General features: G+C 44.1%; 1 protein-coding gene across 10 annotated transcripts in view; it reads right to left on the bottom strand.

Annotated features, from left to right (window-relative positions):
• The window catches only part of chd9 (chromodomain helicase DNA binding protein 9), a 63,775-nt gene that overhangs the window by 33,416 nt on the left and 14,018 nt on the right, over positions 1 to 16,341 (bottom strand). For 8 of the 10 annotated variants that reach the window (XM_076077639.1, XM_076077641.1, XM_076077640.1 and 5 more), the window contains one exon: positions 6,797 to 7,203. In XM_076077639.1, coding sequence (XP_075933754.1) covers positions 6,797 to 7,203 — 407 coding nt within the window. Of the gene's footprint in view, positions 1 to 6,796; positions 7,204 to 7,803; positions 8,004 to 9,269; positions 9,467 to 16,341 lie in introns of those variants that run through there. The other 2 variants (XM_076077642.1, XM_076077644.1) reach the window with 2 other exon arrangements.

A 16,341-nucleotide genomic window follows, 5' to 3' on the forward strand; every position in this document is an offset into this window, starting at 1 on the left:
AAAAGAATAGAATTGTTAGCAGCCGAGCATTTGTTGTTAGAGAAAGCAATGCAGAGACAGCGTTAGAATAAACATGGTATAAAAACCTTCATTTAGAATGTAAAAAAGGTTTGAAATATACAGTCAACTGCTTAGTATTTGGATAATTAAAATGTAAACCTTTATGAAAAAGGCTGTCTATAGTTGTATTTTGTGATAATTACTTTAGGAAGCAATGAAATTTCTTCTCTATAATTAAAACAGTAAACGACACAAGGAGATGGTGACAGCACTCCGGCATGTGTGGGAAGCCGCCCTTGATTTATGTTTAGTCATTTTGATACCAAAAATGAAAAAAACATTTCACTTTGAAATCCATTTCCATGTTAATTTTCTGTACAATATTTCACATGCCATTATTTGCTCAGTTAAACTGTCTTGACACAGACACAGATCGCTGTCAATCATGGAGGTCTTTAGTCCATGAGCAGTCCATCCTACTCAGCACCACCTGGTTTCATAAACATGGTGCTGGCTGCCCTTAATGTGTTTACTGGTGGAGAGGAAAGTGATTTATCTGCCTCCCCACCAGGATTTAAAGAGGCCGTCCTCCAGACATAATCTTGCATCTCTAATTAGACTACAGCTGCCCCCGATCTGACATTACAGAGCGATCCCCGGTGATAGGCTACAGCTAGCTTCTTCCTCAGAGTGATGGGCTAGTTGCTGTCGGGGGCTTGCTTTGCTCCCATCCTCCTATTGTGCCAAATAACCTCCATGCCTCGTCCCCCCAGTGTTGTCCTGCCCTACTTGGCATGCCGCCACTGGGAGTGTGTGTGTGTGTGTGAGGATTTTAATTTTAATATAATCAAGATATGATAGTGCTATGCAGACCAAGACTACAACGTGGCAGCATCTCAGAGACCTTCCTCGCCTTTAAGTGTGTCTACCTCAGAAATTCTGTGTGTGACAGAGAACTCTTTTAAAATTGCTGTTAAGCGCGTGGTGTGTGTGTCTCATCCTGAGGGGCTTATTGAGACAGTAGTGCTGGTCCTCAACAGGAAATCCCCCCTTCTTATGAATGGAGGGCTATAATTTCAGTGCGTTAGAGCACACAACTGGAAGCAGTAGTAACAGCACCATCAAGCCTCTCAAAAGACAAATACTGTATCAGCACAGTGCACATGGCCACACAGGGGATTTCTGCTTTAATCAGCAAACATTATAAAAAATGCGCAATGCTCACACACACACACAAGAATGTGTATACTTATAACGACGTTCAACTCAAGGACTAACACAGACCCACAACATGTTTGCATAGCACACATGAACATGCACACACATATGCACCCTGCGAGGGATTACCCAGGAAAACACTATTAAAAAAACAGCTTTTGCTCTTCCTAATGAAAAAGTGAAGGGAAAAAGAGATTAGACGGCTAGCAGGCAAGCTGTGAAATATGAACGGCTATATGCTGCTGCATATACGCTACACTTAAACCTCCATTTTCTATCATGTAATTGATCTCACAAGCACCATTTTGTTTGATATGTCCTTGCTATCCTGCTGCTTTGGTGTATCAGCATATTTAGAACATGCCCGCTCACAGGAAACATATGCACGGCTTTGAGCAAGCTGGAAGAACCACATTTATATTAGGAAAAATGCAAAAGGAGGAGGGGGGGGGAGGGAGAAACAAAAAAGGGATTGAGCGGCAAAGTGCTTTCATCTGATGATTATGGGAGCTTATTTTTCAGCAGGTAGGCTGCCTGGAGAAGCAAATTCCAGCACGGACAGAGCTGTGATCATTCAAGCCTGGCCTGTTAAATAACCTTTGCCTCACCCGAGGGTAGATTTAGTAAATAGGTTGACGCACATATGTAACTATTACAGGAGGCTAAAAATCTAACATCTACCAGTGCCTTTGTTTGAATTAAAAAATAAAATAAAATGCTGAAATGTACAACAGTATCTCTACTGAAAATGAATCTCTCCTCAGTTAGATGCAGTGATGAAGGCCCTGTGGTCACCCTCCCAAAAAGCTGAGGTGATATTTGCAATAAACCTTTACTACCATAGATACACGCGCAGCATGATGAATTTCAGTTTCTCTTTCAATGAAAAGAGGCCATTAAATATTAAATGAGAGAGTCAAATGACACATGGAAAACCCACTTAACTCTTATTCTTCAGATGCAATACAAACAGAGCCACACCACCTGTGCTTCTTTAACCATGTGAAAATGTCTGCTTTTATGTATAAAAGAATATAACCACTTTTGAAACAAATACTATAAATGAGTGAAACTCAAACAGATCAGTGATTCTCCGGGGTTTTGTCCCCATCCGACAGCAAAGCACAGGAGCGTCTATGTTTTCATTCGTTTTAAGGCTTTTGGATCTTACAGTCTATGTTGAAGCTTTGATTAAAAAAAAAAAAAAAAAAAAAGGCCCAGATTAAATGAGAGCGAATGTTAATAACAAAAGATAAATCCCATTTAGAGCAGTTTCAATTCCACAGTAGCTGACTTTTATTAGTTATCCGTTGAGACTTTGGTAATGGAAACTTCTGACGTGGTTGTATTTTCCTCAAACACCCTCTGATCAGGAGCCTACTTGATGTTAGAGCACTTCAATAGACACATTTCTCTTGGATACGTGTCATGTTGCTAGTCCACCTGCCACGGCAGCTGGTGCATCCATATTTCTATCAGCAGCTTTCATTTATGTTTCTCATCAGTCAGACTGATTTTCCATGCGATGATATGACCCCCCCACCCACCCCAACCTGCTAGTAGAGTCAACTAGAAAAGTAATCCAGAAGGCACTTACTAGCAATTAAATGGAATTGAGGATTCTAGCAGAAACTCGGGTGGTAATGACAGTAGTCTCAGAGAAACTGACTCTTACAGTTAGGGTGACGGTCTAATATCAGTCCCCATTCCCTGCTTAAAGAAGAGTCACACACACTGCACACACGACCCGTTACCTGAAGCTTTCTGAACGCAGAGCGGAGGCTGAAGTAATGACTTTAGCAGGAGGTCAGTACGTTCTGCAGCCATGATGCATTAATATTTCATGGGGAGATCCTGGGTGGTGCATGCATACGATCAGGACTCTCCTCTAGTATGAATCTCTCAAAACAACTATACCCTCCAACGTCGCTGTGTATAGACACACATCCCGACCTCACCTGTGCAGATGAGCAAACACCGGCCTCACTAGAATTTGGTGGTTCAAACCAAATACAGACTGGTACAAGGCAGTCCCAAAAGAGTACGTGCTCTGAAAGCACTCCATGGGCGACTTGTCTCCACTCCCAGACGTCAGTACTGAAGTTAGAGGGCTTTGACAGGTACAGAGAACAAGAAGTCCGAGGTAGAGTTTGAAACATAGAACTTTGCAGCACACTCAGAGCACATGTTCCCTTTTAGACTGGAGTGATCTACCGCAACGCTGTTACTTGTTACACCCGTTAACACTAGTGTTATGTTATGGCCTGATTGTTTGTCCCGCTAGGCTGGCAAGCTTCCTCCCGTCTGCCTTTTGTCTTATATCGGTTTTCATTTCACTGATGTTACAACCTTTACATCTGCCTACTTTGTTCGACTAAAGGCCAAAAGCTAGTGTTGTAGAAACGAAGAATCAAGTCATCTGGTGTTCAGGCCAATACGGAAGTCTTTATGTTTTAGTTGATCACTCTCTGTCTGCTCATGATTCAAGTGGACCTACCTGCCTGGATGCGCTATTGTCCTTTAAAAGGGAGCATGAGTATTCTCGGTTGCGGGTTGTAAACACCACATTCAAAAGTTGGCACCTCCTCCCCGGCTCAACGAGGGTTGAGATGCTCGCCAGCGTTTGAAAGCCAACCCAAGATTCACTCTTCACTATTGGACCAAGCTTTGTCCACTCACTGGGTCTGCGTTTTTTAAAAGTTCATCTTGGACGCGCGCTTACGATCTGGCACCTGGTAGATACGTTTTGATAGAGATCGACAGTCGCAAACCGCAATATGAATAGAAAAGAGACAATACAGGCGGAGAGCTAGGTGTCTGCAGATACAGACACACACACCTAGTGGGTCATAGGTGATGATTGACCGGGATTATTTTTGTATGAGTCTATACATTGCTTTTTTAGAAAAATCCTACTCATCATGCCTTTAAGGAACGCAATACAAGTAAGTTTATCTTCATGTTTTTATAATGGATCATTTCTAATAAAAGGGGAAAAGGACATTCTGCTTCTGCGAGTGTATTTTTTCCACATCAAGAGTCAAATGACTCTTTATTACTGAGGCCTCAAGCTTCATCATTAAGGGCAGCTCTTTAGAAAAGCTCTACTAGGAGCATTTACCAGCTATGAATCTTTACACCTCGGACGAAACATTCACACTCCCACAAGCCTCTTCTCATATAGAGAGTTATACGTCCGTGCCACATTTGCAGCAAGGACCCATACGTCTGAACTACTTCTCTCAATTAAAACAAAGGGAGAGGGCCACAGAGTCGGTGCTACAACTGTAAACGATCAGTGCAGCCACATCCTAAAGGACTTTGAAAAGACTCTGCATCACACATATGTAGCCACTGAATGTGCAGTCACAGCATTGCAGAATTCAGACAAACTACAGGGTCACATTCAGAGGTGTCCCTGATCATTTTGTCAAACTCAAGCAGAACTGTTCTGAGACTCAGACAAGATAATGTGCCCTGTTCTGTGGAGGTAGCTTTAAAAGCCTTGTAAAGTGGTCTTAACCACTTTCACTACATGAGAGGCCTATTATATATTACTATCTATAACTGTGAGTATATAACAATCAACACTCTGAAAGTACAGCATAAATGGCAAAAGTTGAAATGCTTTGGATTTCATTATGCTCAAAAGAGCTTAAACTGTAGCATTAATACCAACACCACAGGACAGAAAACATTTGACTGTTGTGAAACTTTAACAAATTGAGAAACAAAGCTATCAGACATGCATATGAGGTCATGTGTGTATAAAAGATTCTGAGAGATTTTTAACTATTATTAACTCTGTCATCTGACCAGACTGAATAAGCAGAAGAAGAAATAAGAATAGGAATTTGACATTTCAAAATGGCTGAAAAGCATGACGTAATGAACTCTATATACAAAGGTTGAGACGATATTTGGCTCCATAAGCAGGTTATGGTGCATGCACCCTAATCTGATGCTTTTCCTGCATGTAGGCCAAGTATGGTCACACGTAATAAAAATGGGTTACACAGCTCGTTACCCTGTAACAACAAGGGCCGTTATCGGTAACACATTTGAATGACAGAATGCAGTGGTCAGCTGCCCTTTAAGACTGCATTTGATTAAAAGCTGAGCTTCGTCTGCATGACTGCAAGGTGGTAAGGTAGGGGAAAAAAGGATTTGGGTGTGCAGAGTGAAGCTACCTGAACTCAAGAGGGTTTTGTCTCAAAGTTAAATGACGTGATCAAACGGAGCTTTTACTTGATGATCAAAACTGAGCGCGTTCAGTGATGCCACCAGAGCAACAACTAGCTAAGAGGTCCGAGTCACTGTCAGCAACACTCGGCATGTACAGCCAACTGAAGCTGAAAAGATAGAACTGTGTCACTGGGACCGATTCCTCCATCATCTCACCATCTTCTTAAACATCAGCGCAGCCACAACTTTCTCATAATCACACACGCCACGCAAAACCCATTGTCTGCAACAGCTTTTCTCCCTCCGCCTAGCTCATCTAATTATTAATCATCAGAGCTGCCAGCCAGATATCATTGTTGACCATTGTCAGTCACTTTCAGCAGCGCAATCTGACATTACCGTGTCCAAACATTCCCCCCCGCCCCCCTTTTTTCCTTCAGCTTGCTGCCTCCCCTCACATCTGCACCAGCTGATATTTCAATAGCTTGTGCTGGGTGTGGCTTGTAGCTACACTCTGCTTATAGCAGTTAAACAGGGGGATGGGAGGCAGATCACGGTATCTATACATCAGCGCTACTTTCCTGAATATACTCGGCAGCACTGTCTCACATGTAAATGCAGCCTTTGTTTGCTCCTCCCATGCCTATGCTGATGACTGAGCCCGGTTTATTGTTATGGCGTGCTGTAAATTCTGTTGAACTTTGAGCTTCCATCTTGGCAAACACAGGCAGAAAAATGCACACTAGTAAAACCACGTACCAGCAAAAACAGCCCGTACACAAGCAGGTTGAATCAGTACAAAATAGGCAACAACAGCACAGGCAGCAGGTGTGAGTGATCAATCCAAACGTAGTGAAATGTATGCATCGTTTAATATGAGCATCCTCCTAACATTGTGATTTAATTACGAAGTAACATTGCTTAGATTCTCAGCTGAACCCCAACAGGCTCCAGCTTGTACTCTGAAAGAGATTGATTTTACATTAATAGTGTAGTTCAAATGTTATTTATGGTGCCGTCAATAGATGATGTGGAGAGAGATGGCTTAGCGATTCAGCAGCTTGCCAGATATAAGAGGACAGCAGCAAATTTGGCCTCTTAAGATACACATTTAAAAAGACCAACGTCATACCGTCTTATGTCACCAAAGATCTCAAATGTCCCCTCAGGTCTTTAGAATCAGGTTTTGTTTTGTTAGTATTTTCCCCCTAAATCAGAGCAAGCGTTGCGTTTACCTACTGCTGTGGAATTTGTCACTTGTTCATTCAGGCTCATCCATTGCTGCAGTAGTTTAGGCTGTGTAAAGGGAAATTCTACAAATGCTTTGGGTAGGACCTGACAGGACTATTAAGTGATGGTGCATTTCAGTGTATTGAAGGCTGTGTCTACATACCCGATCTTTGCCTTCCTATTGGGTTTGGAGGAGGGTACAATACAGGCCTTCCTACAGGCCTTCCCTTTCAGCCGTGCCTTGCCATTTCCTTTGTGCTCGCGGTTACGGTGCTTGTGCTGCGAGGAAGAGCTGGGGAAACTCTCCGGACTCATCACTCTGGGGATGTTCTTTTCCCCGCGCTGCCGGGCCTTAGCAATAGCCTCCGATATTATCCTATTGGCCTTTTCCTGCTTGTCCAGTGTAGCTGCCTCCATCTGATGATGTGTCCTCCGTGGCGTCCTCTTCTCTGATGAGGAGCTGGATGAGGATGAAGACGATGAGGAAGAGGAGGACGACGATGAGCTGCTCTTCACTGGGGGACTGAGGACCCGTACCTGGCTACCGGGACCATTAGCGTTCTTTCGAGGCTGAGGAACGAGGGAGAGAAATAAAAACATTTTTTTAGAATTATGATCATCTTTGAGGCAAATATTACAGGCATGATGTCATCTATTGTGGATGACACAAATCCAAACTCAGATGCCGAGCTATATGTGCTATAGAAGGAACGAGTTGCACTGCTTTGAAGCAGGGCTGAGTGACTGGAGCTGATGTAGCACAAAGACGAGGTTTAGCAAAGTCTCTCACAAAAAAGACCAAACTCAGATTTTGCAGTCAATCAGCTGCTACATGTGCAGGTACAAGTCTTCAACCACCTAATTGTTATGCATTTCTCCACATAAAGAGGTACCAAGTAAGTTAAGTCAACATTGGTTATATAGCCCAGTATCACAAATAACATATTTGCCTCATAAAGTAAACATGTCTTAATATTTTGTAACATACAAAAAGTAATGAATAAAAGCCGTAAACAATGAGGTTGCTCTTTATGGCTGATGAGTATGAATGTATGAGGCCGTTATAGAGTCACACAGCTCAGCTAATAGGCGAGTAACACAAGCAAACCTTTACAGAAAGTGGTGCAACTATCGCTCATTGAGAAAAACAACTGTTTCGACTGTGTGCACCTCTCAGACAGCAGAGCTCGTCGATGGCCCCATCTCGGGGGGGCTTGGACCCGTCTCGCTCTACATGATGCTCACTTCCAACTCCCAGCCTCCTATGTAATTCTACCAGCACACCTTCAGCACGAGATGGGCCAGTGCTTCCCCCAAAGAATTCAGTCAGATCAGGTTGGAGGAGAAAACGTGTGAGATGAAAACTCTCTCCGAGCCCGACACAAATGAAATTGTGTTCGGTGGAGTATGCTATTGAAAAAGGTAGCGTAAACACTGGCTCAGTGTGGCAGGGTACAGTGATCCATACAGACATAAATTATCCAGCCTGGCTTATACATGATAATATGTGAATAATAGATAGTGTGACTGCGGTTATGCCTACACAAGCGCCTTGTGGTGGGCCTTGAGCCCAGCGGAGAGGAAACCCATAAATGGATGACCTAATCTAAAAATGTGCGTATGTCTACATGGCCCAGGCGCGGCTGCTTTTTTTTTTTCCTTTCTTTTCTCACTGCTAGCTAAATAAAGAGAATTAGCTTGAACCTCGCCAACAAAGTGGGGGGAGGGAGTTGAATAACTAGCATTTCATTTGGAAGGAAGGGGGGGGGAAACACACACACACACACGATTTTCACGTGTGCAACGCTGCCGAGGCTATTAGGAAGAAATTTACTGGATCATGCTGGAATGTTCTCATTCAAGTTTATAAAAACAAAAGAGAAAGAAAAAAAAGAGGGGGGAGGGGTTGAAAGTAATACTCAAGAGCAGAAGAACATGAGGGCACATGAAAGAAGCAGCAAGAGGAAGAAAATATAGGAAAACAGGCTTCCATCAGAGAGACAGAGAGAGAGAGAGAGACAGAGAGAGAAAAGATAAAAATGCACCAAAACTGGGAGCACTGCAGCTGTGTAATACATCTATAAATAACTGAAATTACAGCCTGCCAGCACTGCAGTGATTTCAATCTCTCTAGCAGCACGTAGTCCCGGGAAATCGGCGAGGACCATTACAGCCCATGAAAAAAGCTAGAGTAAGCTCCATTTGGGCTGGCCAGTTTTCTCTCGCTCTCACCCCCCCCCCTCACTTCCACATGTAGTGTGCTCTCTGGTGAGTGACAGGTTCAACTCATGGAGGACACGCATACGCATACGCATGCATGCATGCATGCAGACACACACACACACATCACACACTGTACACAAACTACAGCAGCTCGGAGAGAGGGTGGGAAAGAGACGTATGGAATGAATAGAAAGTGGAGGTGGGGAGCAGACAGCACTGTAAATCCAGTGTGCCTTGATAAGGTCTAGCACAGTAAAGCAAATGAGTATGGAGGGGAGAAAAATAAAGCAGCAATGAGTTCAAGATGGCGGCAGTGCAGCATGAGCCAGTAGCAGAGGAGGTTGTTCAGTTCCTGCCGGCCCCTCCTCCTCCTCGTCCCTCCTCCCTCCCAGCTCTCAGAGCAGCTCACTTACCCTTCCTCTTGGCCTCTTCACTGTAGACATGGTTGGGTTTTTTTCTTCCTCTTTCCTCCCCCTCTCCAACCGGCTGACAAAAGCCTTGCCCTTTCGCCGGGTTTTTACTCTCTCCGTTGCTCGCTCACGCTTTCTCTCACAAACACACACTCTTCCCCTTTCAACAGTCGTTTTTCTCTCACTCTTCCTTGAGCTGCGAGTCCCCCCCTCCCCTCCCTCTCTCCTAGTTTGCCTCCCCTCCTCCTCCCCGGTCAGCTCTTCTTCTCCTCAGGCAGTGCGAGAGCTCTGGAGCCGTTCGTCTCCTCCTCCCCCAGCGGGCAGGGCTCAAGAGGAGCGCATGGGAGCTCTCTCTCTCTCTCTCTCACCCTCACCCTCGTTTGTCTCTTCACAGGGTGATGAGGGAGCAGCGCTGTGGGCGGTAGAGGAGGTGCGTGGCAGTCCAGGAAGCTCTCATTCTGCTGCTGCGTGCTGCTTTGCCGTCGTCCGGCTTCACCCAAGTCTCCCTCGCTCTCTCTCCCTGCGTGTGTGTGTCAGAGTTGCCTTCCCCTGGCTCCTCTCTCCTCCCCTCTCATTGATTCCCCTTTCCGCCTGCCTTTCGTACGCGCTCTCTATGCCTCCCTGAGACTCTCTGAGCCCTTGTCCCTCTTATTTCTCGTTCTCTCTTGCTCTTTCCGCTTTGCCGTTTCCCTTTTTGCGCCTCTCGTGTCCTTCACCGGCCAGGATAAGGTAGGTTACTCCTTTTATTACACACAAAAGGGCTTTTGTGTCAGCTTGCTTGCTTGTTTGGCCGGTTGTTTTTTCCTCCTTCTTTCCCCCCCACTTGTCTTTTTCCTCGTTCTCCCTCGCTGCCCTCACCTCTCCCTGGCTGGGGCGTGTATGGTGGGCTCGACACTCTGGCAGGCAGAGCGGCGGAAAATGAAAGCACAAAGCAGCAAAATGCATCAGCATGAATATTAGAGATGTCGTTAAAACCCAGACTCGTTTTTCTCTCTCTCTCTCTCTCTCTCGCTCTCTCACTCACACGCTCCCTCTCTCTCTTTGTAAGGAAGTAGGCCAGCAGATGGTGCTAGCAGTTATTACATTAACTTTCACAACTTAACCCCCAAAGTACTGGATTTCGCCCACACCACAGATTGTCAACATTGTGGCTTTTTTTTAGTCCCCATGTAAGTTACTGCCAATGACAAGCTGATTTATTTATGGAACAGCATACAGAAACTCTAGACGAACAAACAGAAGCAACAAATTCCCCCAAAGGATGAAAATGCATTCTTAATACAGACTGCACACACAAATGCAACCATTGAGAAATGAACACAGTATAAAGCAGACATCATACTCCCCAACCAAACCAGGAACATGCAGCCTACACCGCACTGCGTCTCCAGTGGTGAGGTCAAGGCCTGGTCACCCTGCTATGACTCTTAGGGGGGAAATAAATCCAAGAGGGGAAACTGGGATGTGTCCAAGACATGCAGCTCTTCCTGAGCGCCAGAACAGATCTAGGAGGAGCAAGCCAGCCTTTCAGGGGACTCCTGACAGCGTGATGCAGGGGACATGTGCACCGGCAGGCACATGGTGTTGGGAATTATGCAGAGACACACGGCGGGCCCAAAGCCAGGTACAGTGCACACAGCACTACTGGGTCAGGCCTGAGTTTCTGACATAACCTTGTCAGCCGTTAAATCTTTATTTACTGTGCGAGATCAGCTGAACAGGCGTCTTTCCCGGCCAACACCCTGTTCCCTTTCCATGCAGCTGCACGCATTGAGACATGCGTGCTACCGGGACTACCGCCCCCGTACCTGGAGCTAGGAAGAGGTCTGCCTGTTGACATCACGTCTTTGAAACACCAACTAGGCTATTGACTCAAGACATCAAGTCGAATCTTAAAAACACAAATATATCTCGTCACATATATACGACAAGAGCCTGTCTTCAAGGTAGGAACTTAGATGTGATTTTTTTTGTCTAATAAAAACATTTTGTATTTTTCTCTGACTAATATTGTTGCATTCTGATCCCTCTCAGCCGATCGCAAACTACACTACTTTGTTGTGATTTTATTAAAGTATGGTGTGAAATATGTGGGCAAGCAACACAATATGGCTTTACATTGCATGTTGAACCTAAATAAAGTTATATGCAACTGACCAACTGGAATGGTGTGGACAGCCTTATTTAAAATGTGTACGTGTGAGTCAATGTTTGTGCGAGTAGAGAGGGGGGAGGTTATAAGATCGGTGAGATGACACACTGGTAGAACAGTGGAAGTTCTCTTGCTATATCTCTGTGGTTTTACGGCTTTATATCTCCTTTAGAGACGGAGAGGACTGCTGTGTGTGCAAAAACAAATGGCTGTCATTTCCAAGAGTTTGGAGCAGCAGCAGGCATCAAATCCAGCTGTCATGCCAGGCCTTGGAGTTTGGACTTTACATCAGACCACACACCTACCGAAAGCGGCGCAATAGTGTCCTATCCAAGCTAAACAAATCCACTGTCAGATAATGCCCCCCAGGGCACAGCACCAGGGGGTCAGCTTTGACTACAAACACATCAAACGGCAATGGGTGTTAACTCAAATACAGGTGAGCACAGATGGGAAAAAAAGAATAAACGGACGACAAAACTGCGTCCTGCATTACCGCAACTGCCTACGCAACTATACAACCTATTGCACCTCCAACACAGCAGAATGGCCTTTCCACTGTAAAGGTGGAAAAATGACACAAAGTCTGAATCACATATCACTTAAAACACAGAAATAAGTGGCTGTTAGTGGTGACAAAACATTTGTCCTCAACTGAACAGGTTTGCCCTTGTACGTGTGTCAAAACGAAAAGCAAAGCGAGACGAAAAGAGAAATAACAGTCAACACACGCTTCAGCGGTCACATGGCGTGAAGCCACTGCTCCTCGGCCACCAAACAGTTAATGCAAACAAGGCTGGCAGCTCTGTGATAGGAGGAGTGGCTTCCTTTAGTACAGATGAGGGAGGGGAGTAGAGGAAGGGGAGGGGAGCTGCTGAAAGGAAGCGAGTGGAAAAAAATGTGTGTGTGTATCGAGAGAGGTAGGGTGGCTGCAGTGGCACAGGTGTCTGTCTCTGAACACTCCATTACTTCCTCATCAAAGAGCCTGCATTAGTGCGCCACTGCGCTCATTTTTCGCCTGTGCCACCGTGACACTCTCCACTAACCTAACTCACCATTAGGGAAATGAGGGGTGAGAGCTAGCAATGAAGTGAAAATGACAAGATAGCACCCACTGGTGCTTCAGAGTACAGCCCGCTGCTATCCTCTCACACACAGAGAGGAAAACCATCGCCAACTGGAATGTAATGTCACTCAGTGGTAATAGCAACATTATCCATGGTGCACCGAATGACAAAAAAAAAAAAAAGGCCTTTTGATCCATTGTGCACTTATTCTGCTGTCGACACTTCACATGTCTGGTTATTACTTATTTCTGCTTTAAAACACAACTAGGTTTGAACTACATAACGCTGCTTGCACTGGCTAATAAGCCTGCCGTAGTGTCCTTGAGCAAGCCATCAAATCCACACAAAAGCACACATACTGTCATTTTCTTTTAAAGCCGATAACATTTTAACTCAAATTGTATAGCCAACACCTCTCATTTTCCATTATGTGCAAAATGTCATCCAGAAGTTGAGCCACGGTCTGCTTACTTTCTTTGATCTATGGCCAACAATCCGAAACGTTTTCATTTAAAATGATATTAAAAGGGATGCATGAAAATCCACATTCTCATAATTGATCATCAAAACTATCACTGATTGATTTAATTAATCAACAAGTGAAATAGAAACAGCCCTTGCCAACACAATAGTGATGCACTATTGATCGGATCTCTCACGTGCGTCAGACAGCAACCAGCGTCTCTCACAGGGTCACAACTCGTCTGTGGTGGTTTGACATCCAGCACAGCATTCACAAAGTAACAGCTGATTATTACCAAAGACATTTTTCACATCTGTAAGATTGCGCATGAATGCTGCATTCTGGGAGCCATTTTGATCAATCACACACAAGAGTGCAGACTCCTGAAAGGTGTGTGTATATATAGTATTTATAGTGTTTTTAGTATAGTATATATTTTTGGCTCCCAGAATGCAGCGTTCATGCACAGTTTTTCAGATTTTGCTAATGAGCTGTTAATTAGTGAATGCTACGCTGTGTTGCAGCAGACTCTCAGGTGTTGGATGTCAAACAATTAAAAATCTGTGCCCTCTTCTACAACATTACCACAACATATCATAGGTACCATAAATAAACAATGCCTGATTGCCTCACGTTTCACACTTCAGGAGTATATTTCTCAGTGCTGTTGCCTGTTTACTAAGAATACCTCGCCTCACCCATCACCAGATCTCATACCTTTGGCTTCGCTAATGATAAATAGATGGCACTGTTATGTCTAGGTGCAAAAAGATTAGGCCCCGCTAAAGGCCAGTTTGCAGCCACGCTCAAGTGTGAGACAGCGGCAGGGTTGATAAATGAAAGGAGACATGATGCACACAGCAACGCTTCCTCGACCAATTAAATACAGCACCACGCATTAATGATCCTTTATTCGGGGCCAAGAGTAGCAGTAGCTGGGCTGAGCATTGTGCCCTCTAGAGAAGCTGCTGAAAGTCTAACGGAGCGTTGTTACTACCGTCTGGTTGGCTCCACTGTGACCAGAAAGCCTCACCGAGCCAGACAGAAGAACTGCCCGGGGAGAAACAGGAAAGGATAAACTCACAAAACTAAAACTTCAGTGGCTGTATCATTGTAAGAAAACAACTAAATTATAATACTTCCATAAATGTTTTTTTTGTCCGTTTTTTAAGCAACACTTGAAGCAGCTTTTGAAGCAGCTACCTCATTCACCTTCCTACAATCAAGGGACTTGAACACATACAGTGCCAGCGATGCCGTCGTGTACTTGCTCGGCTACAATAACCAATTAAAATTAATTATTGATCGCAAACTAGACACGCTCAATTTAAACTTCCAAATATAGTTTTGAGAAGGAGTGTAAAACACCTCACAGTTACATAATATCAGTGAGGTCATTTAGGAATCTTCAGCCTGTTTCGACGATTGCTGTATCCTCAGGGTTAACCACGCAATAAGCCCAGAATGTAAAAAGAAGAAGTAAGCAAAGCTCAAGTCTGACAACTGCAATAACTTCAGAGGATACAACACTACCAGCAGTGTGTGCGTCTGTCTGACTTTATTTATAGTAAACACACGTCTAAACAAAGATCATGGTCCTAGGCAGCATTTTGTACCTAGACAAACAGATGTGATGCAAACACCCGGTTTCCTTCCCTTGTTCGACACACACACACAGTTAATTCTGTGCAAATAAAGCAATTAGCGCACTGGATACAATTAACCAAGCGATCCAGCGCCGTGTCTCACCACTACAGCCCTGCTACACTCCCAATCAACTCCAATCCAACAGGCTTTAACAAAGACAACCTATTAGCGCGCTATTATGCAGTCCACTAATTGACTCCCTTATTTAATCAAGTTCAGCACAGACAGCCATTCCTATATAGCTAATAAAGACGTTTAGGAGCGTACAGATCCATGTTAAGTGTTACAAGTGCAGCATGTTGTACCTCGTTATCCTGCTAGGGCAGAACGGACCACTAGGGGGGGGACTGTAAGGAGAAGGGTTAGGAATGCAAGGCAAAGAGAGGAGACGCCTGCCATCAGCTCTCAGGGAGTTTTAAAAGTAAAAGAAAACAAGTTGTGATTTCAATATCTATGTAGCCTGACCACTGTTTTGTGTCTTGGTTTAGTTTGGCTTCTTGGTGTTGCTCATTATCTTACTAACCCCTATAAAGAAAAGACAGCTTCGACTTGGGTTTGAGGGTAATGCAGAATACATCAGCCCTTCTTGTATCTCTTGTAAGTGTGAGCTCAGAGGGCAGTCGCTCAGCAAGATTTAAGAAGATATTTTAAGGGATAGCACTGTGGGCACACGCTGCCGAGCATGAGCCAGAGTGAAAGCAAGAAGCCATCCATCCACCAAGGGACACCCTTCACAATTAGTGGCCGACTTGCCAGCAGTGCCATTCTTGTGGATCCTTTCCTGTTCAAGCCTAGGTCACCACTCTAAATGCAAGTCTCTTTTGTGTTAAATAAAACATGGGTACACTTTTTAGAGGTAGGTAACCTGTGTAGCCATCGCATTAGAGGTGGACATCTTTTTACTGCCCTCAAGATTTGATTATGATTCTCCTGTCAACGATTCCAATGCGCCATGATTCTGTATGGATCTCAATGCGTCGCATCCTCAATTTTCTATACTACTGCACATGGCTACGGTTTCAAGAAGTATTATCAGCAGTCAGATAATTAAAATAAGCTTTTAAAAATGCTTTCAAAAATAAGAATACAACAGTCTTGACCCACCTCAGTGCATCAACATTAAAAAAAACAAAAGTTGTAATCTACAAAAATAAGCTTTTCATGTATCAGCTCAGACAGGCTTTTTCTTTACTCATAGTTCTTCTATTCCTACTTGGTTTCATCACTGAATCTCCTGACAGAGTTAACATCACCATGGTTGAATTTCAGCCAGCATGCACATTTTCTTTCAGCCTGACATTGTTAAATCGAACCATCTAATATCGGTGGCAAGAGCAGCACTGTATCGAAGTAGTGGTTCCAGTCCGCATAGCGAGTCAGCTTATAATCGATTCCATTTCACATACTATCCTTGCAAAGTAAACAACATTTTCTAAATTGCTAAAAAACATCAGTAGCTGAGTGTCATTTTCTCCCACAGAGGATTTACTGGAATATATGCTCCGGCCTTTCAGAAAAGGTCTTACAAACAAGGTTCATTCTAGAGAAGCACCGACATCAGAGAGATACCGACTCAAATAGCTGGATCAGGTATCGGGGACAATGGGCCGATCTGGTATCAGACGCCTTTATTTTAATACCTAACGATTCAGTACATTTATATCTATGTACTCATTTGTTGTATTTTGTTTTACAAAGCTCAAACAGGTTGTAAAAAAAGCAAACATTTCAGCTTGATCATCTAAA

Source organism: Anarhichas minor, unplaced genomic scaffold (genome assembly GCF_050575085.1).
Source record: "Anarhichas minor isolate MPS153535 unplaced genomic scaffold, ASM5057508v1 ptg000062l, whole genome shotgun sequence".
NCBI classification, from domain to species: domain Eukaryota; kingdom Metazoa; phylum Chordata; class Actinopteri; order Perciformes; family Anarhichadidae; genus Anarhichas; species Anarhichas minor.